The sequence below is a fragment of the Oncorhynchus kisutch genome, linkage group LG17 (genome assembly GCF_002021735.2).
Source record: "Oncorhynchus kisutch isolate 150728-3 linkage group LG17, Okis_V2, whole genome shotgun sequence".
In the NCBI taxonomy this organism is placed as follows: Eukaryota; Metazoa; Chordata; class Actinopteri; order Salmoniformes; family Salmonidae; genus Oncorhynchus; species Oncorhynchus kisutch.
The window spans coordinates 49,840,337-49,864,970 of NC_034190.2; the positions used below are offsets into that span (position 1 = coordinate 49,840,337).

Below are 24,634 nucleotides of genomic sequence, written 5' to 3' on the forward strand. Positions count from 1 at the left end.
TGTAATCAGTAGTGTAAGTGGTCCAGGTGTTTCCCATGTAGCTGACGACCCTCCCAACTCCGCCCACCGGCATCCTAATAAGGAAACAAGAACAACGAGAGAATACGGCAGACAGAGTGGGAGGGTCGTCACATCAACAAACACTCTTTTCAGACTAGGTAGCTGTTAGTCTGTCCAAGGTCAAGGCAGAACTTAAATTTATTGATAAGACAGAGTTAGACTCAACATTCCATGGTAATTGTCCTAGTCGTTTACTGGCCAACAAGCTATGCAGCAATGATCATTAGCTGATATAGCAACTATTGAGTCTGAAACAGGGGAATTACTATCAGAACCCAAATTAATCAAAGATTCTCATGCTTCTATAAAGAATTGTACTCCTCTGATTGTAAATCCACACCAAGCCGGTCTAAAATAATTAAGAAACTCCTCTTCTCTCAACATAAGCCACCTCACTGGGAGCCCAAATCTCTCTCAATGAACTCAAAAGGACAATGGGTAGTGTAAATAAAGACAAATCACCTGAATGGGCTGGTATTCCTCCTGAGGTCTATTTAACATTTTGTAATCAATTAGGTCCACTATTGCTCAATGATTAACAAGGCCATTCACAAAGGTTGATTTGGGAGAGATGTGAATATAGTACTAATTTTGCTTTTTATTTTTTATATATTAAGTAAGGTAACTATGCCACCCAGTATTCTCACTATAGCCCCTTACCTTTGATAAACACAGATACATTATTTTCCTAAATGTTGTCGTCCCTTCTCGAGATTTACTTAATTTAATTATAATTTACCAAATTGTTCCACACGGACCAAAGCGGGTTTGTTAAAAAATGTTTACTATTACATATCTTAAACGCTTTGTTAAAAACAACAGTGCCTTGGGCTGTATTATCTCTTGATGCAGAAAAAGCTTTTGATAGACTAGAATGGGCATACAGTATCTCTGGTCTTGGAACATATGGTAATTGGCTCCCATTTCATTAATATGATTCAAATGTTATGTCAATATCACTAGAAGCAGCAGACAAGGCGATCCAATTTCGCCTTTGCCATTTTACTATCCCAGTTGCTATAACCAGCAGAATATCTATTGTCAAAATGAATATATTGTCACAGACTTTCTGTAGTTCAATGCTTCCCATGGCTCCCCCTTGTGACTGTTGGGATACACTTTCAAAATGTATATGGCAAGGTTAACGACTCCAGATAAACTTACACTTACAAAGAGGGGAATATTTAGGACTATCCGTACCAAACTTTCAGTTGTATTTCCAGGCTCTAGCATTTTCCCTATCCTAAATCGGTTTAGACATGATTCTTCTGCCCTCTGGCTGAGTATAAAGAGAAATATGGTGTCTCACATTTCCATGGCAGAGGTGGTCTTGAGTCACTGATAAATTCTTTAAACAATGTAAACTATGCTTTGGTCCCATCATTGCTCGCACAATTTCTATTTGGCGCAAAATGGAAAAACAATGTAACTGGGAATCAAAATAGCATGCACATACTCCCAATATTTTCACATTAATTCCTTGAAATCTGGAGGTCGGCCTTTTGCACCCTCCCCCAATGGTTCAAATGTGAAATCCGTATGCTTGCCGATATCATGGACAGTAATGGTTTGAGAACATTCCAAGATACATAAAAATAAGAGTTTCCGGGTAATGTTTATAGCATTGGTATTGGCCATATCTCACAAACCCCTGAGGTGCCTTATTGCTATTATAAAGTGGTTACCAATGTAATTGGAGCAGTAAAAATACATGTTTTGTCCTGCGTGTGGTATACAGTCGGATTTAACACGGCTGTCAGCCAATCAGCATTCAGGACTTGAAAGAATAATCTCAGCTAAAGCCCAACACATACAAATAAACAATCCATGAAGCCCAATGCATACATACACACAAATACATTTGAGTGTACAAAACTTTAGGAACACCTGCACTTTCCATGAGCGACTGGCCAGGTGAAAGCTATGATCTGCTGTTGATGTCACTTGTTACATCCACTTCAATCAGTGTAGATGAAGGGGAGGAGACCGTTTAAAGGATTTTTAAAACATGAGATATGGATGGTGTATGTCCGGCCATTCAGAGGGTGAATGGCCAAGACAAAAGATTGAAGTGCCTTTGAATGGGGGTATGGTAGTAGGTGCCAGGCACACCGGTTTGCGTTTGAGTGTGTCAAGAAGTGCAACGCTATTGAGTTTCACGCTCAACAGTTTCCTGTGTGTATCAAAAATTGTCCAGCACCCAAAGGACATGCAGCCAACTTGACACAACTGTGGGAAGCATTGGAGTCAACACGGGCCAGCATCCCTGTAGGATGCTGCTGACGTCTTGCGGAGTCCATGCCCCGACAAATTGAGGCTGTTCTGAGGGCAAAAGTGGGTGCAACTCATTATTAGGAAGGTGTTCCTAATGTTTTGTACACTCAGTGTATGTACTTATATAGGGTGGAGATATATATATATATATATAAAAAAAAAATCACCTTTATTTAACCAGGTAGGCTAGTTGAGAACAAGTTCTCATTTGCAACTGCGACCTGGCCAAGATAAAGCATAGCAGTGTGAACAGACAACAAAGTTACACATGGAGTAAACAATTAACAAGTCAATAACACAGTAGAAAAAAAAGGGGGAGTCTATATACAATGTGTGCAAAAGGCATGAGGAGGTAGGCAAATAATTACAATTTTGCAGATTAACACTGGAGTGATAAATGATCAGATGGTCATGTACAGGTAGAGATATTGGTGTGCAAAAGAGCAGAAAAGTAAATAAATAAAAACAGTATGGGGATGAGGTAGGTGAAAAATGGGTGGGCTATTTACCGATAGACTATGTACAGCTGCAGCGATCGGTTAGCTGCTCAGATAGCTGATGTTTGAAGTTGGTGAGGGAGATAAAAGTCTCCAACTTCAGCGATTTTTGCAATTCGTTCCAGTCACAGGCAGCAGAGTACTGGAACGAAAGGCGGCCAAATGAGGTGTTGGCTTTAGGGATGATCAGTGAGATACACCTGCTGGAGCGCGTGCTACGGATGGGTGTTGCCATCGTGACCAGTGAACTGAGATAAGGCGGAGCTTTACCTAGCATGGACTTGTAGATGACCTGGAGCCAGTGGGTCTGGCGACGAATATGTAGCGAGGGCCAGCCGACTAGAGCATACAAGTCGCAGTGGTGGGTGGTATAAGGTGCTTTAGTGACAAAACGGATGGCACTGTGATAGACAGCGTCTATCAGTTTGCTGAGTAGTGTTGGAAGCCATTTTGTAGATGACATCGCCGAAGTCGAGGATACTGAAACAAAATAAACACAACATGCAACAATTTCAAAGATTTTAGTCATAAGGAAATCAGTCAATTGAAATACATGTATTAGGCCCTAATCTATGGTAGCTTTAAACAGAACTTTAAAGTGTATCAACTCCTACTAAGTCCTCAACTACAACTAACTACATAAATCACAGTATAAATCACATCAAAACAAATGAAATACCGTATACAAAAAGGTGGTAGTCAGTCGGTCAGTCAGACAATCCAATCCGCCAATAGATCTCCAGCGGAAAAAGGCCACGAAGAACGGAGAGGTGTAGTCCACGGACGCAAAGAGTGGATCCGATCCTGGGTAAACTCTATTAGGCTACAAAACACACGTTTAACGGCAACAAAACAAACGGAATAGAAAAGCTTCGGAACTGAGGGTTGAACACATCCTCAGTCACGTCTCCATCACAACCCCACTTTTGCGCAGCTGATGCTGGCTATTTAATTGGGAATTAAAGGGAAAGCGCCCTATTGGCAGGAGCTGCACTGAGACGGTTCAGAATAATTCAGGGCCGTCACAACTTGCAACCTTCCAGTTACTATTCCAACGCTCTAACCACTAGGCTACCCTGCCGCATGCCAAAATTAAGGCAGTTATACAATTTATTCATGAGATTTCACAACACACTAAGTGTGTGTCCTCAGGCCCATACTCCACCACCACATACAGTGGGGCAAAAAAGTATTTAGTCAGCCACCAATTGTGCAAGTTCTCCCACTTAAAAAGATGAGGCCTGTAATTTATCATAGGTACACTTCAACTATGACAGAATAATCCAGAAAATCACATTATAGGATTTTTTATGAATTTGCAAATTATGGCGGAAAATATTTACCGATAGACTATGTACAGCTGCAGCGATCGGTTAGCTGCTCAGATAGCAGATGTTTGAAGTTTGTGAGGGAGATAAAAGTCTCCAAGTTCAGCGATTTTTGCAATTCGTTCCAGTCACAGGCACTGGAACGAAAGGCGGCCAAATTAGGTGTTGGCTTTAGGGATGATCAGTGAGATACACCTGCTGGAGCGCGTGCTACGGGTGGGTGTTGCCATCGTGACCAGTGAACTGAGATAAGGCGGAGCTTTACCTAGCATGGACTTGTAGATGACCTGGAGCCAGTGGGTCTGGCGACGAATATGTAGCGAGGGCCAGCCGACTAGAGCATACAGGTCGCAGTGGTGGGTGGTATAAGGTGCTTTAGTAACAAAACGGATGGCACTGTGATAAACTGCATTCAGTTTGCTGAGTAGAGTATTGGAAGCTATTTTGTAGATGACATCGCCGAAGTCGAGGATCGGTAGGATAGTCAGTTTTACTAGGGTAAGTTTGGCAGCGTGAGTGAAGGAGGCTTTGTTGCGGAATAGAAAGCCGACTTTAGATTTGATTTTAGATTGTAAATGTTTGATATGAGTCTGGAAGGAGAGTTTGCAGTCTAGCCAGACACCTAGGTACTTATAGATGTCCACATATTCTAGGTCGGGAACCATCCAGGGCGGTGATGCTAGTCGGGCGTGCGGGTGCAGGCAGCGAACGGTTGAAAAGCATGCATTTGGTTTTACTAGCATTTAAGAGCATAGGCCACGGAAGGAGTGTTGTATGGCATTGAAGCTCATTTGGAGGTTAGATAGCAGTGTCCAAGGACGGGCCGGAAGTATACAGAATGGTGTCGTCTGCGTAGAGGTGGATCAAGGAATCACCCGCAGCAAGAGCAACGTGTGCCTATGTTTGCATTGCTTATACAGGGTGTGCGTCTATATACAGAGTGTGCAAATGGCGTGAGGTGGTAAGGCAATAAATAGGCCATAGTAGCAAAGTGATTACAATTTAGCAGATTAACACTAGAGTGATAGATGAGCAGATGATGATGTGCAAGTAGTGATACTGGTGTGCAAAAGAGCAGAAAAGTGTGGAGGCACAGATCTGGGGAAGCGTACCAAAAAATGTGGAAACAATCAAATGTATGTTGGCTGTCCCGTTCTCCAGGTTGTGACACACGCACACCATTAGGATGCACACCATTATTGCTGTCCCTCGAGGAGGGGATTCCCGCTATCTGCACACCCGTCATTGGTTTCTGTGTATATGGATGAGAGACAGGATTTACTCTTACAGAACGGACTAATAACACACCACATGAACACAGTCAACTAAGTGACACATTTAAACACTTATTACTTTGAGAAAAATAACTATGACTATCATTTGAAACATTCATTGGTATCATCACTGGACTGGTGAAAGCTACTATGTAGTGGAGCCCTTCATGTGTCCCTTATTAGATCAGTGAATACTGCAAATAAGGGAGGAGAGAAGGCAGGATGCATTTTAAAGACGCATTCCAGTTTTAAAAAAATATCCCATGTATAAATACAGTAACGTTCAACAAAATATATATTTTTTGTAACAAGGACTAGGTGTTGGTCTGATGGTGCCCTACGATGTCATCCGGTGATAAATGAGGTGAAAACGAGACTGGAGTGTGACTTTAAAGTATTGGAACAGGGCTAAAAACCAAGAAGTACAGGTCACACATCCATGTGACTTACCTCTCTTTTTCTTCTGGGTGCTGTTTTAGGGCGTTGTTGGGGTTGTTTTTCCGCATGAACAGAAAAACTATAACACCCACCACAACACCCCCTACAACACATCCAATTCCAAATCCAATTTTCCATCCCAAGTCTTCTGCTTCCTCATGAAACATTTTGTCTGAAACATGAAACCATCATTAGACATCAGTACCTACAGTGTGATAGATTACTTAAAAATAGTTCATAACTGTGAATTGCCTGTATGTTGGAATTGAACAATAAAAAATGTAATAGTTAATAAATACAATTGAAAACAGCAACAGTAAATAACCCCACACAGAGATTCAGGCCATCATTCCAACCCTCAACAAGGAGGTTTTAAAATTCCTCACAACATAGTAAATTCAGTCCTGTATCAAAAACCAACTCACCTGGAACATGAATCTGTGTCTCCCTCATGTGTTTGATCTCCAGCTGTTGAACTTGACAGGTGAACACATTGGTGGCAGTCTTCTGGACAGTGAAATAGCGTGTCACTGTGTACAAGCCCTCGGAATCCATGGGTCTCTCTGTAGGTTCATCAGCAGGGAGGATGGTTCCCTTACTGTTCAGCAACACCAACTCAGGCTTATAGACTAACCCTTCAGCCACACACTTCAGGACCACTTCCTTGTCTTTGGTTCTCACAATGGAGAGCCATGGCCGAGGGGCTGCACCTACACAGACACAAAGACATAAAAGGTTTATAGGATTTATCATCCTGATATTGATGGACCTTTGATGTCGAAGTATATTTGATTAAATAATTGTAATTATGACATCAAATATCACTTTTTGTTTGTACAGAGGTTGACATTTCTAATATGAATCAATTCGGTTTTGGAAACTCACCCCTGACTTTCCCCGATTGGTCTTTCAGGGGCGGTTGGGTGGGTTGGAAGGAGGATGAAGGAGTCCCATCCTCTATACAGTGTAGAGATAGAAGAACAGATTTCAGACCTCTGTACTCAATGTGCGTGATGTCATAATAACAATTTTTGGGGCCAGGCCCCTTTCTTGACATCCAATGCATCATATAACACCATTAATCAATAAATGAGAGGAAGGATAAACATGCTGATCATTCAAGTTAGCCAATCATTTTGTTGGCATTTGATCGACTGACAAAGAAATCTGAACCATGTGTTTGGTAATCAAATGACTCACCGCCGACATAGAGTTCAATGGTGGTTTTCTGGTGGCCTAACGTTGGTATGTAACAGGTGTAATTTCCAGCATCGGAGAGTTTCACATTGGTCAGCTTTAGTGAGACGTTGCCGTTCTTCAGTTCTTCCCTGAACAGTGATGTCCTACCACTGTAGGATGGATACTGGATCACATTGTCATCACTACGGTCTCGGTACAAATGCACCTCTTTTGGCTCTAGGACTGGTCTCTGCCACTCTACGGACTCTTCAACAGCACTCGTGGTAGGTCTCAGGAAACAAGGCAAGATGACATCCCCGCCAACTATGCCACGAACAGGGTCCGTTGAACCAACAAGAAGAACTGAAACAGAAAAAAGGGAGGTAAGTCTATATAGGAAAACAGCTGTTTATTAGTCATTTCAGGAACATGGATGCATGCATCCAGACAGTCAGACAGACAGGAGAGAGCACAGCTAGACAGACAAGCAGACAGTCAGACAGACAGGAGAGAGCACAGCTAGACAGACAAGCAGACAGTCAGACAGACAGGAGAGAGCACAGCTAGACAGACAGTCAGACAGACAGGAGAGAGCACAGCTAGACAGACAGTCAGACAGACAGGAGAGAGCACAGCTAGACAGACAAGCAGACAGACAGGAGAGAGCACAGCTAGACAGACAAGCAGACAGTCAGACAGACAGGAGAGAGCACAGCTAGACAGACAAGCAGACAGTCAGACAGACAGCAGAGAGCACAGCTAGACAGACAAGCAGACAGTCAGACAGACAGGAGAGAGCACAGCCAGACAGACAAGCAAACAGTCAGACAGACAGGAGAGAGCACAGCTAGACAGACAAGCAGACAGTCAGACAGACAGGAGAGAGCACAGCCAGACAGACAAGCAGACAGTCAGACAGACAGGAGAGAGCACAGCTAGACAGACAAGCAGACAGTCAGACAGACAGGAGAGAGCACAGCTAGACAGACAAGCAGACAGTCAGACAGACAGGAGAGAGCACAGCTAGACAGACAAGCAGACAGTCAGACAGACAGGAGAGAGCACAGCTAGACAGACAAGCAGACAGTCAGGAGAGAGCACACCCAATAATAATATTGGGCAAATTAAAGAGATAACATAAATTCTTAAGCACTTTCAAATTCGTAACATATTGTACAATTGAAATTCAAAATCGTACACAATTTTCAGGGACCCTTTTTGGCTCGTGAGTTCTCCTTTCAGAACCACTGTTACTGGCTAAAAAGGTATACAAACCCTCTGGAACACATCTAACCGTGCTTCTACACCTGCATTGCTTGCTGTTTGGGGTTTTAGGCTGGGTTTCTGTACAGCACTTTGAGATATCAGCTGATGTACGAAGGGCTATATAAATACATTTTATTTTATTTGAACTAGTTATCAATTCCATGATGTTGTTTTTTACTTGTGTAATGTGTATAAACATTACATTATTGTTCAAATATTTGGTCATTTATTTCAGACAAATTGCTACAGCACAAAGACTGAAGACAGCAGAAAGAGGGGAGAGAGAAGCAACTAATTGCACCCAACCAAATAATGTGAAAACAGTTATTTTTTTACACATGGGAAAGAATGAACAAAAAAAACTATGCAAACTGGAACGCTAACTGGCCCTACACAGAGAATTCCCCAAATGAAGAAAAGCTTTGACTATGCACAGACTCGGTGAGCATAGCCTTGCTATTGAGAGCGGTTGTGCAGACCTGCTATGCGCCCACTGCCCACAAAATGAGGTGGAAACTGGGCTGCACTTTCTATCCTCCTGACCAATGTTTGACCATACCCACTTTGGCTTTCCATTCGCACATTGTTACAACACTGCACATAGCCAATAATATAACCTTTAAAGTCTATATTTATTTTACTTTGGCAATAAATCCCCATTAAAGAGGAAGAGAGCGAGACAGAGAAAGCTGTCAGACAGCCCATGAAGACAGATGACAGACATACACTATAGTGTACATAGAGAGATAGTAGTATTATAGTATAGTCTTACTTGTGTTTGAGGAAGAGCCACTGTATGAACCAGAGTCTCACCACACAAGACAGAGACAGACAGACACAGCCCATGAAGGCAGCTAGGAAAGAGAGAGAGGATCAGGGTTGCTAGATCTTGCTAACACATTGCCCAATGACCTCTGAAAACCTACCCAGAAGGCCTAAAAACTAGCCCCCCCCCAAAAATTTTTTTTTGCCACAAGGAGTTGCCACATGTATCCAATAAACCCTTTTCCCATGACGTTATCAAGCAAAATAAGGAATATTAACGTCCTTTTAACATAGGCTAAGCAAAATGTGTTTTTCCATCAAAATAAGAGAAAAGAGAAGAGCAAGAGAAAAGATAAATCGCCCCTACTGAACTCTCCAGATCATTTCAATCAATTGATGTCGATTTAACTTGTTTTGATGGCTATGATTAAGCAATAAGGCGCAAGGAGGTGTGGTATATGGCCAATATACCACAGCTAAGGGCTGTTCTTAAGACATACTCTTAGCTGTGGTATATTGGCCATATACCACAAACCCCTGGAGGTGTCTTATTGCTATTATAAACTGGTTGCCAACGTAATTAGAACAGTAAAAATGTTTTTTTTAAATTTTTATTCCTGTGGTACACATCTGATATACCATGGCTTTCAACCAATCAGCATTCAGGGATTCAAACCACCCAGTTTATAACTGTAAATAAATCCCGTTTGGGATAAACTATAGATAAATCCGGCAGAATAGTTAGAGTGATGAAAATTGGACAGAGGGTCTCGAAGAGGGTCTCAAATGTTGGGATATTTTCTGGCAATTGTGCCGTTACTATGTGCCAAATGTTAAAACTAAAACCGTTACAATGGCCTATTTGCGAGACTGGCTTGTTATTTCAATAGACATATGCTACTGACTAAAATCTGGGTTTATAATTGCAATTCAATTTGCAATGACTCCAGTGATATCGTCATTTCAACATATTGTTTTAAAATGGTAGGCTACAATGGCATAGAAATTCATAGCCTACTTAGAAATTAATGGCCAACAGATGCAATTGTAGCCTATCATTCTCCACATTTAACCTAATTTTATTGTGTACTTTTTCCCTTAACAAAAGCAAACAAACTTCTATTTCAAATTTCCTCTCGTTCCAGACCCTAGAACTGAGCATGAGTAAAACCCATCGCTTGATACCGTTATCCATAAGAAAATTCGACATTAGAATGCAGTTTATTTAAACCACTTCTGAGTGAATTCATCTAAAGAGCTTTTGTGCTCCTAAAGTTGTTTATATGTTTTATGGAAAAAGGGTGTCTCCATAATGACCAATCTAAATAGCCTACAACTGGTAAAAAGTTGCACTCTCAATCAGTGCTCTCAACACACACACACCCCTCTAACCCTCTCCACCACTCACTCACTCCCCGATAGTCTCCAGCAGCAGGTCACAGTGAAATACATACTTGAAGAGAAACGCAATTGTGGCCGCGGTGCAATTTGGAAGTAGCCCAAAAACCTGCAACCCGCGACTGATACATATCCCAAATTGCAGAACACTGCTGAATATAGGAACACTGGAGAGGATAGAGAGGGGTGAGAAAGAAAGAGCTGTCAGACAGCACATGAAGACAGATGACAGAGAAACTAAGCAAAAAAAGAAACTTCCCCTTTTCAGGACCCTGTTTTTCAAAGATAATTTGTAAAAATCCAAATAACTTCACAGATCTTCATTGTAAAGGGTTTAAACACTGTTTCCCATTCTTGATCAATGAGCCATAAACAATTAATGAACATGCACCTGTGGAATGGTCGTTAAGACACTAACAACTTACAGACGGTCGGCAATTAAGGTCACAGTTATGAAAACTTAGGACACTAAAGAGGCCTTTCTACTGACTCTGAAAAACACCAAAAGAAAGATGCCCAGGATCCCTGCTCATCTGCGTGAATGTGCCTTAGGCATGCTGCAAGGAGACCTGTGGACTGCAGATGTGGCCAGGGCAATAAATTGCAATGTCCGTACTGTGAGACACCGAAGACAACACTACAGGGAGACGGGACAGACATCTGACCGTCCTCGCAGTGGCAGACCACGTGTAACACCTGTACAGGATCGGTACATCCGAAAATCACACCTGCGGCACAGGTATTGGATGGCAACAACTGCCCGAGTTACACCAGGAATGCACAATCCCTCCATCAGTGCTCAGACTGTCCGCAATAGGCTGAGAGAGGCTGGAATGAGGGTTTGTAGGCCTGTTGTAAGGCAGGCCCTCACCAGACATCACCGGCAACAACGTAGCCTATGGGCACAAACCCACCGTCGCTGGACTGGCAAAAAGTGCTCTTCACTGACGATTTGCGGATTTGTCTCGCCAGAGGTGATGGTCGGATTCTCGTTTATTGTCGAAGGAATGAGCGTTACACCGAGGCCTGTACTCTGGAGTGGGATTGATTTTGAGGTGGAGAGTCTGTCATGGTCTGGGGCGGTGTTTCACAGCATCATCGGACTGAGCATGTTGTCATTGCAGTCAATCTCAACGCTGTGCATTACAGGGGAAGACATCCTCCTCCCTCATGTGGTACCATTCCTGCAGGCTCATCCTGACATTACCCTCCAGCATGATAATGCCACCAGCCATACTGATCGTTCTGTGCATGATTTCCTGCAAGACAGGAATGTCAGTGTTCTGCCATGGCCAGCGAAGAGCCCGGATCTCAATCCCATTGAGCACGTTTGGGACCTGTTGGATCAGAGGGTGAGGGCCAGGGCCATTCCCCCCCAGAAATGTCCAGGAACTTGCAGGTGCCTTGGTGGAAGAGTGGAATAATATATCACAGCAAGAACTGGCAAATCTGGTGCAGTCCACGAGGAGGAGATGCACTGTAGTAGTTAATGCAGCTGGTGGCCACACCAGATACTGACTGTTGCTTTTGATTTTGACCCCCCTTTGTTCAGGGACACATTATTCAATTTATGTTAGTCACATGTCTGCGGAACTTGTTCAGTTTATGTCTTAGTTGTTGAATCTTGTTATGTTCATACAAATATTTACACATGTTAAGTTTGCTGAAAATAAACGCAGTTGACAGTGAGGACGTTTCTTTTTTTGCTGAGTTTAGAAAGATACTAGTTTTATAGTATAGTCTTACTTGTGTTTGAGGAAGAGCCACTGTATGAACCAGTCTCACCACACAAGACAGACAGAGACAGACAGACACAGCCCAAAAAGACAGCTAGGAAAGAGAGACAGATGTCAGACAGTTCAGATAGAGCCAATAAAGTAAGCACAGGAGAAAAAAAAGAAAAAAAAGTACATAAAAGTACAAATATTTGATGAAAGAATTGATTGTACCCTAAATAAACATACTCTAAATACAAGCACCAGTCTGTGACAAGCAGTTAGCCACAGTGCTAGCTCCTAGCCTACCCCAGAGTACAACAGCCTTGTGGTTAGCTCCAAGCATTACAGTTAGCCGCAGTGCTATTGAGGGGATTAGATTCATCTGGAAAGGGCGCCGCGTGGGCGGAGTTTGCACCGGGTGAAAAGCGATTGCATTGGTTCTGGAAAAGTGACATAGGTTAAACACGTGGCATCAAGGCATTCAGTTACTGTTTGATTGAACGTTAGAATGGGCAAAACGGGTGATTAAGCAACTTAGAGTGTGGTATGATCGTCCCAATATCTCAGAAACGGACGTATTCTGTACAGGCTTCCTTCTTTTCACTCTGTCAATTAGGTTAGTATTGTGGAGTAACTACAATGTTGTTGATCCATCCTCAGTTTTCTCCTATCACAGCCATTGAACACCATTGGCCTCATGGTGAAATCCCTGAGTGGTTTCTTTCCTCTCCGGCAACTAAGTTAAGAAGGACGCCTGTATATTTGTAATGACTGTGTGTATTGATACACCACCCAAAGTGTAATTAACAACTTCACCATGCTCAAAGGAATATTAAATGTCTGCTTTTAATTATATATATATTTTTTTTAATCTACCAATAAATGCCCTTCTTTGCGAGGCATTGGAAAACTCCCGGGTCTTAGGAATTCAATTTGTGTTTGAAATTCACTGCTCGACTGAGGGACCTTACAGATAATTGTGTGTGGGGTACAGAGATGAGGTAATCATTAAGTCACGTGTCCTACTGAAATCAGTACACTCTTAACAACTTAAGCATTATGAAACTTCTGTGAGATCAAATAAACCTCATGTCGGAAATAAGCCATTAGTGTTTTTGTCAACCAAATTCCACACTTATTGACCTCCATACAAAAACTCCTTGCCTGGTGAGCTTAATGAAAAAGGCTGAGTTGGGCTTCTCTCTTCCTCTCTGGTTATACCAAAGATTATTTATAAGTAAACCAAGATGGACCACAGCCTGTTGTTTCCAATGGGAACAAATGAGTCATAGTGGACAGAACAAGCAAGAAGGTGGGCAGAGCCAAGCACGAGCTAGCGAGATCCTATTGGCCCACTCTAGCATGCATCTGCATATTTCTGTTAGGGAACGCCTACTCTAAAGTGCAAGTGTGCAATAACTCAATTCACCTTTGCACTCCTAATCAATGCAATTTTTTTTAAAAGTTCAGTTTTGGGACCACTGTACTGAGATCAAATGTTCATTGATGAGAAAATGTGCAGAATATCGGCCAAAATCTCCTTCCATCTTCTCCTACTTCCGGCCACTGGGGTTCCACTCACTACCATATTTTGGGAGTGAGTAAAAAAAAATGGCAAGCGGATGCTTCACAGAAATATATTTCTCATAGTTCTCTCTCTAGTTATACTATGTTTAAATCAATGATGTACATAAACCCTGGATTGCTGATGCTTTGTATTGGCTATTGAGAGGCTATGAAGCCACTGGTTGGCCATATTGGCACTCCCTAGTAGGAACAGTCCTCCATAGGAATGAATGGAATTCTACAGATTTAAATAACACATTTCAAGGACAAAATGACATGTATTTAAGTATTTCTTGTTGTTGTCATGGAGACAGTAACATAAAGTTTGACCTCTGTCATTGCCAACAAAGAGTATATAACATAGTATTGAGATCAACTTTTGTTATTGACCAAATACTTATTTTCCACCATAATTTGCAAATGAATTCATAAAAAATCCTACAGTGTGATTTTCTGGATTTTATTTTCTCATTTTGTCTGTCATAGTTGAAGTGTACCTATGATGAAAATTACAGGACTCTCATCTTTTTTAAGTGGGAGAGCTTGCACAATTGGTGGCTGACTAAATACTTTTTTGCCCCACTGTGTGTGTGTGTGTGTGTGTGTGTGTGTGTGTGTGTGTGTGTGTGTGTGTATATATACAGTGCCTTGCGAAAGTATTCGGCCCCCTTGAACTTTGCGTCCTTTTGCCACATTTCAGTCTTCAAACATAAAGATATAAAACTGTATTTTTTTGTGAAGAATCAACAACAAGTGGGACACAATCATAAAGTGGAACGACATTTATTGGATATTTCAAACTTTTTTTAACAAATCAAAAACTGAAAAATTGGGCGTGCAAAATTATTCAGCCCCTTTACTTTCAGTGCAGCAAACTCTCTCCAGAAGTTCAGTGAGGATCTCTGAATGATCCAATGTTGACCTAAATGACTAATGATGATAAATACAATCCACCTGTGTGTAATCAAGCCTCCGTATAAATGCACCTGCACTGTGATAGTCTCAGAGGTCCGTTAAAAGCGCAGAGAGCATCATGAAGAACAAGGAACACACCAGGCAGGTCCGAGATACTGTTGTGAAGAAGTTTAAAGCCGGATTTGGATACAAAAAGATTTCCCAAGCTTTAAACATCCCAAGGAGCACTCTGCAAGCGATAATATTGAAATGGAAGGAGTATCAGACCACTGCAAATCTACCAAGACCTGGCCGTCCCTCTAAACTTTCAGCTCAGACGAGGAGAAGACTGATCAGAGATGCAGCCAAGAGGCCCATGATCACTCTGGATGAACTGCAGAGATCTACAGCTGAGGTGGGAGACTCTGTCCATAGGACACAATCAGTCGTATATTGCACAAATCTGGCCTTTATGGAAGTGGCAAGAAGAAAGCCATTTCTTAAAGATATCCATAAAAAGTGTCGTTTAAAGTTTGCCACAAGCCACCTGGGAGACACACCAAACATGTGGAAGAAGGTGCTCTGGTCAGATGAAACCAAAATTGAACTTTTTGGCAACAATGCAAAACGTTATGCTTGGCGTAAAAGCAACACATCTCATCACCCTGAACACACCATCCCCACTGTCAAACATGGTGGTGGCAGCATCATGGTTTGGGCCTGCTTTTCTTCAGCAGGGACAGGGAAGATGGTTAAAAATTGATGGGAAGATGGATGGAGCCAAATACAGGACCATTCTGGAAGAAAACCTGATGGAGTCTGCAAAAGACCTGAGACTGGGACGGAGATTTGTCTTCCAACAAGACAATGATCCAAAACATAAAGCAAAATCTACATTGGAATGGTTAAAAAATAAACATATCCAGGTGTTAGAATGGCCAAGTCAAAGTCCAGACCTGAATCCAATCGAGAATCTGCGGAAAGAACTGAAAACTGCTGTTCACAAATGCTCTCCATCCAACCTCACTGAGCTCGAGCTGTTTTGCAAGGAGGAATGGGAAAAGATTTCAGTCTCTCAATGTGCAAAACTGATAGAGACATACCCCAAGCGACTTACAGCTGTAATCGCAGCAAAAGGTGGCGCTACAAAGTATTAACTTAAGGGGGCTGAATAATTTTGCACGCCCAATTTTTCAGTTTTTGATTTGTTAAAGTTTGAAATATCCAATAAATGTCATTCCACTTCATGATTGTGTCCCACTTGTTGTTGATTCTTCACAAAAAAATACAGTTTTATATCTTTATGTTTGAAGCCTGAAATGTGGCAAAAGGTCGCAAAGTTCAAGGGGGCCGAATACTTTCGCAAGGCACTGTGTGTGTGTATATATATATATATATATATATATATATGTAGAAAATATAGATTTTTTTAACACGGACAGACAGATTAAAGTTGGATATTCAACAGATATTCGCCTGTAGATTGGATTACTTCCAACAGACAGACTTTGGTTGTCCAACATGGAACGTTCGAACGTGGAATGTGCATGGAGGGTATTCTACAGATATATTGATACGTGGACTGTAAACCAGCCTAAAAGGTACTTGTGTAAAATGCTGACCTAATTTCATTACTTGTTTAAACGTTCTCCGTTTAAACAAATGAAGGCTTCAGACCTACCTCTATTATCCGCCTTGGAGACAGCCAAATGGAGTGCCAGGAACAGACAGAGCACCAATCCTTTGCGAGACCGTCTGACTGCCGCTCGCATCCGATAAATCATTTCAATTTCAACGTAGGCAGCGCAGCACAACCAAATGAAGAGTTCATGAAGTGCTAGCAAGCCCAGGCAACCTCCTCCGACTCTGGGTGATGACGTCAAAGAAGAGTTAAGGTCAACACACCAACATCCATAAAAAGAATTCTCACATTAATTGTAAAACTATACTGCAGTTAAGTACACCACATATTCAGTAGGAATTATTTGTATAGTGTCCACATTAACAGAACCCCAGTCCTCTTCTTTTCTGCACAGTGCTTTAGCACACTTCACCACAATGTTTTGATTCCTGTGTTATGTCCAGGGCCAGCTTGTTTTACAATTGTTTTAATGTTCCACCTTTCCTACAACTTCCGAAGATGTAGCTAGCAAAACATGAACAACTGCTATACGGTTAGCATCTCTTACGTTTGCAAATTCATTCTGGCTATCTACTCCGATTTCAGAGCACTCTTATCGGAGTATGCCAGAGCGCAGAACAATTGATGAATTTACGAACGTGCAACACCTAGTGAATATGACAGGAGGAAATGAGTTTTTGTTTTTTCTTCTCATTGATGATGTATGTTGTGATAAAACAATTTCCCATGTTTGGATGAATAAAGTCATACTCTACACATAGGCAAAACAAGTTATAGTTGGTCAAGAACGCTCTAGATAACATGTAAACAGCCTAACCAGAGTAAAATAGTCAGTGAGGTATTCTCTCATGTGTCTGGAAGTAGCTAGCTAGCAAGCCAGCCAACTTTCGCCAGTTAGCTTGGGTGCTTGGTTTGTACAAGCATGCATTGGCAGGCAAGCTGCAGAAGGACGAGGAGGCTACAATTCCCCATCGTTTGTTTATCCGTGCAATTTTGCCGGCCAACTAACAGAAAAAAATTGAGGTTTTATCTAACGTTCCTTCATTAGATTTTAGCTCATCTTGCTTTGGCTAGCATTAGTTGTTGAGCTATGCATATATACACACACACACCTTTTTCGCATATATATTTATATATATATACATACACACGGTCAATTGTACAGACCAAGGCGATGTACAAAAGTGAGTGAGTTTACTTTAGCGAACATTAGTTAGCCTGCACACACTTTCTGTAGGAAGCTAGCTAATAACTTTTTTTTGTAATAATAATTTTCAAAATATATTGACTTACTCCCCACTGCATTCGTTTTCTGTGTCCTTAGAAAAGCTAAATAATGAGCAATCTTCAAAGTTTCCGGTGGATCAAAACACAGTCAGCCAAAATACGACCTATACTTTTTTTGGTAAAGTTGCTAGAGGCAGGTTGATGGGTTGCTAAATGACGTTGTGATGTCATGACGGCGTCATTACGTAGAATACACAACGTTACTCAAATTGATTTGACATTTGTTCAGGTACAAACTCCCAGTCTTTTCTATACTTCTGGCTGTACAATTTTGATTGAGACATGTTGATTGATGTTGTAAGTTCTGTTCAAGATCAAACTTTCTTCACCAACTATATTCATTGGGTTTGGCTTGTCAAACCTGTACTACTGCTGCAGTCAGCCAACAATGATTTGCAATTTGCTGAAATTGCTGCTGCCTGTGCACGAGCTGAGCGCCTGCTGCTGACGTCACTCACAACGCACTTTTGTGTGACAGAGAAAATCGTTTGTGTCATTTAGAGGGAAATTGCGTGCATTTTTAGCTTTGAGTCACTTCAAAGTTGCTAAAAGTTCCAAATACATTTTTAAAAAGTAGTTACATTTGTTGCTAGGTGCTTATTGAAAAAAAAGTTGCCAGGGTAGTCTGAAAAGTTGCTAAATCTACCAAAGTTGCTAGGTTGGCATCCCTGTGTGGAACGGATATTTTTACAGACACGCCCATTGTTGTATCTTTTTTGACACAGCGTTTCATACGCTAAAACCCAAGCGGGCAGTTTAAGTGTAAATGTGTTCATGGGAGCGGCTTTGTCTTCTGTGGATTTTATATGGCGGTTGGCAACCAATGTTAAGGTGCATTCCAGCCACCAACTTGAGTGTGGACCAGAGACAGTGAAGGTCTCCTGAGTTTAAGGTGGCAGTGACAAAGTTATCAATAGATAATTTACCAGCTCATGTTGGAGTAGAGGGGAATGAGGAAATTGATATTATTGCCAAGCAGGCTCTTAAACATCAGTGTTGAGATGGAATTGGCCATCAGTAAAGCAGAAGCCAAGAGGTTAATAAGAACAGTGGTTCAAAATAAGTGGCAAGAGTTGTGGAACAGGGAGAGTAAGGGAAGATACCTGTATAAGACCAAGGAAAAAGTGGGGGAAGGGAGGTCCTCAGGCTGAGAAAGAAGTGAGGAAAGTGTAGTCCCAAGGCTGAGACACACAAGGCTAAATAGTACATTGAAAGTGGTGGGGAAACATCTGACTGGGAGGTGTGATCATTGTCAGGAGGAGATGGAGACAGTGGAACATGTTCTATTTCAGTGCCAGAAATATGTGAGAGAAAGGGATTTAGATTTGAGGAGTAATGGGGTTGAAGAGCCAGGATTAAGTGAACTTTTGGGGAATGCTTCAGGGGATGTAGTATTTAATTATGTATTTATTTTTGTTATGGAGAAGTTTTTATTGGGTAGGATTTAAACGCTAAAAGCTGCTCATGTCCTCCCTGTTTTAGCCTAATATTGTGTTCTTAAATGTTCACTTACAATTCAAAATACAGTGAAATGCTTACTTACAAGCCCTTAACCAACAATACAGTTAAGAAAAATAAGTGTTAAGTAAAAAATAGAAAATAAAAGTAACAAATAATTCAACGGCAACAGTAAAATAACAATAGTGAGGCTACATTATGGCAAAAAAGTATTTAGTCAGCCACCAATTGTGCAAGTTCTCCCACTTAAAAAGATGAGGCCTGTAATTTATCATATGTAGACTTCAACTATGACAGTGAAATAATCTGTCTGAAGGTACCACGTTCAGCTGTACAAACAATAGTACGCAAGTATAAACACCATGGGATCACGCAGACGTCATACCGGTCAGGAAGGAGAGGTGTTTTGTCTCCTAGAGATGAACATACTTTTGTGCGAAAAGTGCAAATCAATCCCAGAACAACAGCAAAGGGCCTTGTGAAGATGCTGGAGGAAACAGGTACAAAAGTATCTATATCCACAGTAAAACAAAGTCCTATACCAACATAGCCTGAAAGGCTCCTCAGCAAGAAAGGACTACTTCAAAACCTCCATAATAAAGCCAGACTACGGTTTCCAACTGTACACAGGGACAAAGATCGCACCTTTTGGAGAAATGTCCTCCGGTCTGATGAAACAAAAATACAATTGTTTGGCCATAATGACCAACGTTATGTTTGGAGAAAAAAGGGGGGGGACTTGCAAGCCGAGGAACACCATCCAAACCGTGAAGCACGGGTGTGGCAGCAAGATGTTGTGGGGGTGCTTTGCTGCAGGAGGGACTGGTTTACTTCACAAAATAGATGGCATAATGAGGCTGGAAAATTATGTGGATGTATTGAAGCAACATCTCAAGTCATCAGTCAGGAAGTTACAGCGTGGTCACAAATGGGTCTTCCAAAATGACAATGACCCCAAGCATACTTCCAAAGTTGTGGCAAAATGGCTTAAGGACAACAAAGTAAAGGTATTGGAGTTGCCATCACAAAGCCCTGACCTGGTGGTGTGGGGGCTGTGCTTTGGCAAAGTGGGTGGGGTTATATCCTTCCTGTTTGGCCCTGTCCGGGGGTGTCCTCGGATGGGGCCACAGTGTCTCCTGACCCCTCCTGTCTCAGCCTCCAGTATTTATGCTGCAGTAGTTTATGTGTCGGGGGGCTGGGGTCAGTTTGTTATATCTGGAGTACTTCTCCTGTCCTATTCGGTGTCCTGTGTGAATCTAAGTGTGCGTTCTCTAATTCTCTCCTTCTCTCTTTCTTTCTCTCTCTCGGAGGACCTGAGCCCTAGGACCATGCCCCAGGACTACCTGACATGATGACTCCTTGCTGTCCCCAGTCCACCTGGCCATGCTGCTGTTCCAGTTTCAACTGACCTGAGCCCTAGGACCATGCCCCAGGACTACCTGACATGATGACTCCTTGCTGTCCCCAGTCTACCTGGCCATGCTGCTGCTCCAGTTTCAACTTCCACCTGACTGTGCTGCTGCTCTAGTTTCAACTGTTCTGCCTTATTATTATTCGACCATGCTGGTCATTTATGAAAATTTGAACATCTTGGCCATGGTCTGTTATAATCTCCACCCGGCACAGCCAGAAGAGGACTGGCCACCCCACATAGCCTGGTTTCTTCCTAGGTATTGGCCTTTCTAGGGAGTTTTTCCTAGCCACCGTGCTTCTACACCTGCATTGCTTGCTGTTTGGGGTTTTAGGCTGGGTTTCTGTACAGCACTTTGAGATATCAGCTGATGTACGAAGGGCTATATAAATAAATTTGATTTGATTTGATTTGACCTCAATCCTATAGAAAATGTGTGGGCAGACCTGAAAAAGTGTGTGCGAGCAAGGAGGCCTACAAACCTGACTCAGTTACACCAGATCTGTCAGGAGGAATGTGCCAAAATTCACCCAACTTATTGTTTGGGGAAGGCTATGAAATAAATAAAAGCAGAAATAAATCACTCAACTATTATTCTCATATTTCACATTCTTAAAAGTAAGTGATGATTGTGGACTTCAGGAAACAGCAAAGGGAGCACCCCCCCCTATCCACATGAATTAGACAGCAGTGGAGAACGTGGAAAGTTTTAAGTTCCTCGGTGTACATATCACTGACAAACTGAAATGGTCCACGCACACAGACAGTGTGGTGAAGAAGGCGCAACAGTACCTCTTCAACCTCAGGAGACTAAAAAAATGTGGCTTGTCACCTGAAAACCCTCACTAACCTTTACAGGGCCACAATTGATAGCATCCTGTCGGGCTGTATCACCGCCTGGTACGGCAACTGCACCGCCCACACCGCAGAGCCCATCAGAGGGTGGTGCGGTCTGCACAACGCATCACGGGGGCACACTACCTACCCTCCAGGACACCTACAACACCAGAAGTCACAGGAAGGCAACAAGGACAATAACCACCCAAGCCACTACCTGTTCACCCTGCTTCCATCCAGAAGACGAGGTGAGTACAGGTGCATCAAAGCTGGGACAAAGAGATAGAAGCTGTTTTTCAATCTCAAGGCCAAAGCACAAAGAGGCGGCTGCCTAACTACAGACTTGATATTATTGGCCACTTTAATAAATGGAACACTAGTCACTTTCATAATGCCACTTTAAAAATGTTTACATATCTCGCATTACTTATCTCATATGCATATACTGCATCCACACAATCTATTCTTTACCATCTATTGCATCTCAGCCGCTCTGTCACTGCTCATTCATATATTTATATATTCTTATCCCATTCCTTTACTAGATTATGTGTATTAGGTTTTGTTGTGGTATTGTTAGATATTACCTGTTAGATACTGCTGCACTGTTGGATCTAGAAGCATAAGCATTTTGCTACATAACATCTGCTAACCATGTGTATGTGACCAATACAATTTCTGATTTAAGAGTTATTAAACATAACTAAACCGGATAATTCACTACCTGGTCTCCATCATGACATGGTGTCAGAATTAAAGGACTCACGCCGGAAATTAGTGTGACGGAAATTAGTGTGGTGCAGGTGAATTCACAGCTTTATGCAATGGGGAAAGAGGCATAGATTTTCTACAATGCATTCTCCTTTGATTACTTTAATGATGAGTTCAACTATGATGTGGTGATCGAAAAACTGAATGAACATTTTGTACAATGTGATTCATGAACAAGCATGTTTCCACTAACCGATATAAAAAGGGGGAGAGACCGTGGAATATTTTGTGAGGAATCTGTACGAGCTAGCTGAACACTGCGAGTTTGGAACTACAAAGGATGAACAAACGAGGGACAGGATTGGAATTGGCGTTATTTGTGCTCTATAGGCAATATTCTAAGCAGACTGATGTTTCACAAAAGCTACAGCTCAAGCCAGACTTGACACTTGAGAAGGCAATACAAATTGCGTACCAGTCAGAGCAGATAAAGAAGCAGCATGCAGAGTGCACGCAGGAGCTGAGAACTACGTTGATGAGGTGAGACGCAAACCACAGCCTTACAACAAACATTACAACAAACACAGACTGCAGGTGCCCAGAACAAACAGTTTGAGCAAAGAAACAGTTAGACAAAACAGGGAAATTGCTCACATTGTAACCGCAGCCATCATGACCGTGGAAATGGTCCAGCACGCAACAAAATATGCAGGAAGTGTATAGCAAAATGGGGCTTTTTGAGATGCATACAAAACAAAAATCGTCAAAGTTACAGCTGAGGATGAAGAGGAAATGCAAGGGACATTCTTTTTAGGATCAGTGGTATGTTGAGCTCCCAGTAAATGGCACACATGTCAAATTCAAGATTGACACTGGTGCTGATATGACCGAGATGTCTCAGAGCGCTTACCAGAGCTTGCCACACACCCCCTGCTGGGTATTTGAAACTGAAGTTAGGAGCCCAGGTGGCAGGAATGATTGGGGTGCATGGGGAAATTCCTAGCCATGAGTGAAAGAAAAGGAGAAAAGAACAAATTCTGGATCTTTGTGATTCGAGGACCATATGCTAATGACCTACTTAGCAGAACCTTTGTATGCAAGATGGATTTGGTTCTCAGAGCAGATGAGATCAGCACAGATGTGTTTGGAGAGATGGGGCAACTGAACTGTGAACCCGGTCAAAGTTTGAGCTTTGATGAGGCAGTCCCCTATTCTCTGACTTCGCCACACAGAATTCCCTTTCCACGCCTTCCAAAAGTGGAGGAAGACCTGGACAGAATTGAAAGAAGTGGCATCATCGAGGGAGTAACTGAGCCTACAGACTGGTGTGCTCCCATAGTGCTGGTGATGAAGAAAAATAGCAAAGTGAGAACATGCGTAGACTTAAAATGACTCAACGAAGCAGTTATTCCGGAGAGATTAATCTTCCCCACCTTGGAGGATATAGCACCAAAGCTATCCGGGAGCCAGAGTCTTCTCCACACTCAATGCATCTAGCGGTTTTTGTCAGACACCGCTTGAACCCAGCTGCAGAAAACTGCCGACTTTCATCACTCCTGTGGGGAGATTCTGCTTCAAGCGCCTTCCTTTTGGAGTAACCAGTGCGCCAGAGATCTTTCAGAGGGAGATCAGCAAGCTCCTGAGAGGACACAAGGGCACAGTCGTTGTGATGGATGACATATTAGTCTACGGTGCAAACAAGGAAGAACACGACAGGAATCTGAGCAAAGTGCTACAGACCATCAAAGAGTCAGGACTAAAGCTGAACAAAGACAAGTGTCACTTTGGGAAGTTGGAGATCCAGTTATTTGGTAACGTCTTTGGAGCGGATGGGATAAAGCCCGGATGACAGCAAAGTCACGGTAAAATTTTTGGATTGCACTTCAACTCACGTTGGTTGAGAACCCTCCACTTCTTTTCATTATCAATATTTATTACAGACACTGTCGTAAACAGGCACTATTCTATTCTAACTCTATTTCAATGAGACCACACATACAAGGCGCACTTGAACTCTCACGCCCAACTCGGAGAGGTAGGCTACTGAAGTTGTAGCTCCCTTCAGTAACCACGAGCACAACCGTTCCTTGATTTTATCTGGCGGCTTTATTCTGTAGTTTTAGTCAGAATTATCACCTTCCGTGAGAACTCTAAAGTAAATGAAAAATACAGTTAAGCACACTCTTACAACCTCCTTATCTTACGAGTGACTAATTAGCTTGGTATAACTCTGAAGTGCTTACATACATAACAGTTTAACCGATGCTATAACAGTATCATATTAAACACATTAATAAAGGAAAAATACCTGATTAGCTGCTTATTACAGAAAGGAGGAAATCAAACTTCACACGTATTATTCCTGGCATGAATTCACACTTCATCCCAATATACACGCTGCAACCTTTATGAACTACACCCGATGACATGACAACTTAGCTAACACGGCGCAGGATTGCCTTCCCCCCAAACGTGTGTTGCTCCAATAAGGATCCCCGTTGCAACAGTATTAGCTACGTCCGCTTGTATTATCATTTCCCCCGCACAGCGGACACGTAAACAATTCAAACAAAAGACAACGACATAACCTGTAAATCTAACTGTCAGTTACAGAAGTTGAGGCAGCGAGTG

At 42.2% G+C, this 24,634-nt stretch overlaps 1 protein-coding gene across 5 annotated transcripts; it reads right to left on the minus strand.

Moving 5' to 3' along the window:
* Window positions 1-159: 159 nt before the first annotated feature.
* LOC109908516 (butyrophilin subfamily 1 member A1) lies at window positions 160-24,458 on the minus strand. 5 transcript variants are annotated; one of them, XR_004203653.1, is made up of 10 exons: window positions 17,593-17,746; window positions 16,339-16,523; window positions 7,072-7,413; window positions 6,757-6,828; window positions 6,297-6,581; window positions 5,884-6,043; window positions 5,272-5,411; window positions 3,511-3,654; window positions 2,502-3,311; window positions 160-2,382 (listed from the first exon to the last, which is right to left on the minus strand). XR_004203653.1 is itself a non-coding variant. In XM_031794001.1 (7 exons), the coding sequence occupies exons 2-7, from the start codon at window positions 16,439-16,441 to the stop codon at window positions 5,402-5,404; spliced, it is 972 nt and encodes a 323-aa protein (XP_031649861.1). In that variant the 5' UTR covers window positions 16,442-16,523; window positions 24,312-24,458; the 3' UTR covers window positions 4,950-5,401. The 5 variants fall into 5 exon arrangements, 3 of the variants coding, with proteins under 3 accessions (XP_031649861.1, XP_020362760.1, XP_031649863.1); XR_004203654.1 differs by lacking the exons at window positions 160-2,382; window positions 3,511-3,654 and having other exon boundaries at window positions 3,264-3,311; XM_031794001.1 differs by lacking the exons at window positions 160-2,382; window positions 2,502-3,311; window positions 3,511-3,654; window positions 17,593-17,746 and adding an exon at window positions 24,312-24,458 and having other exon boundaries at window positions 4,950-5,411.
* Window positions 24,459-24,634: the final 176 nt, after the last annotated feature.

Bases quoted from the DNA above. Each gene is read 5' to 3' on its own strand.
- LOC109908516 (XM_031794001.1), bottom strand. From the start codon at position 16,441: ATGATTTATCGGATGCGAGCGGCAGTCAGACGGTCTCGCAAAGGATTG. The intron at 7,414-16,338 runs GTAGGTCTGAAG...TTTCTGTTTCAG, and splicing joins CTCCAAGGCGGATAATAGAG to TTCTTCTTGTTGGTTCAACG. The intron at 6,829-7,071 runs GTGAGTCATTTG...TACACTGTATAG, and splicing joins CATTGAACTCTATGTCGGCG to AGGATGGGACTCCTTCATCC.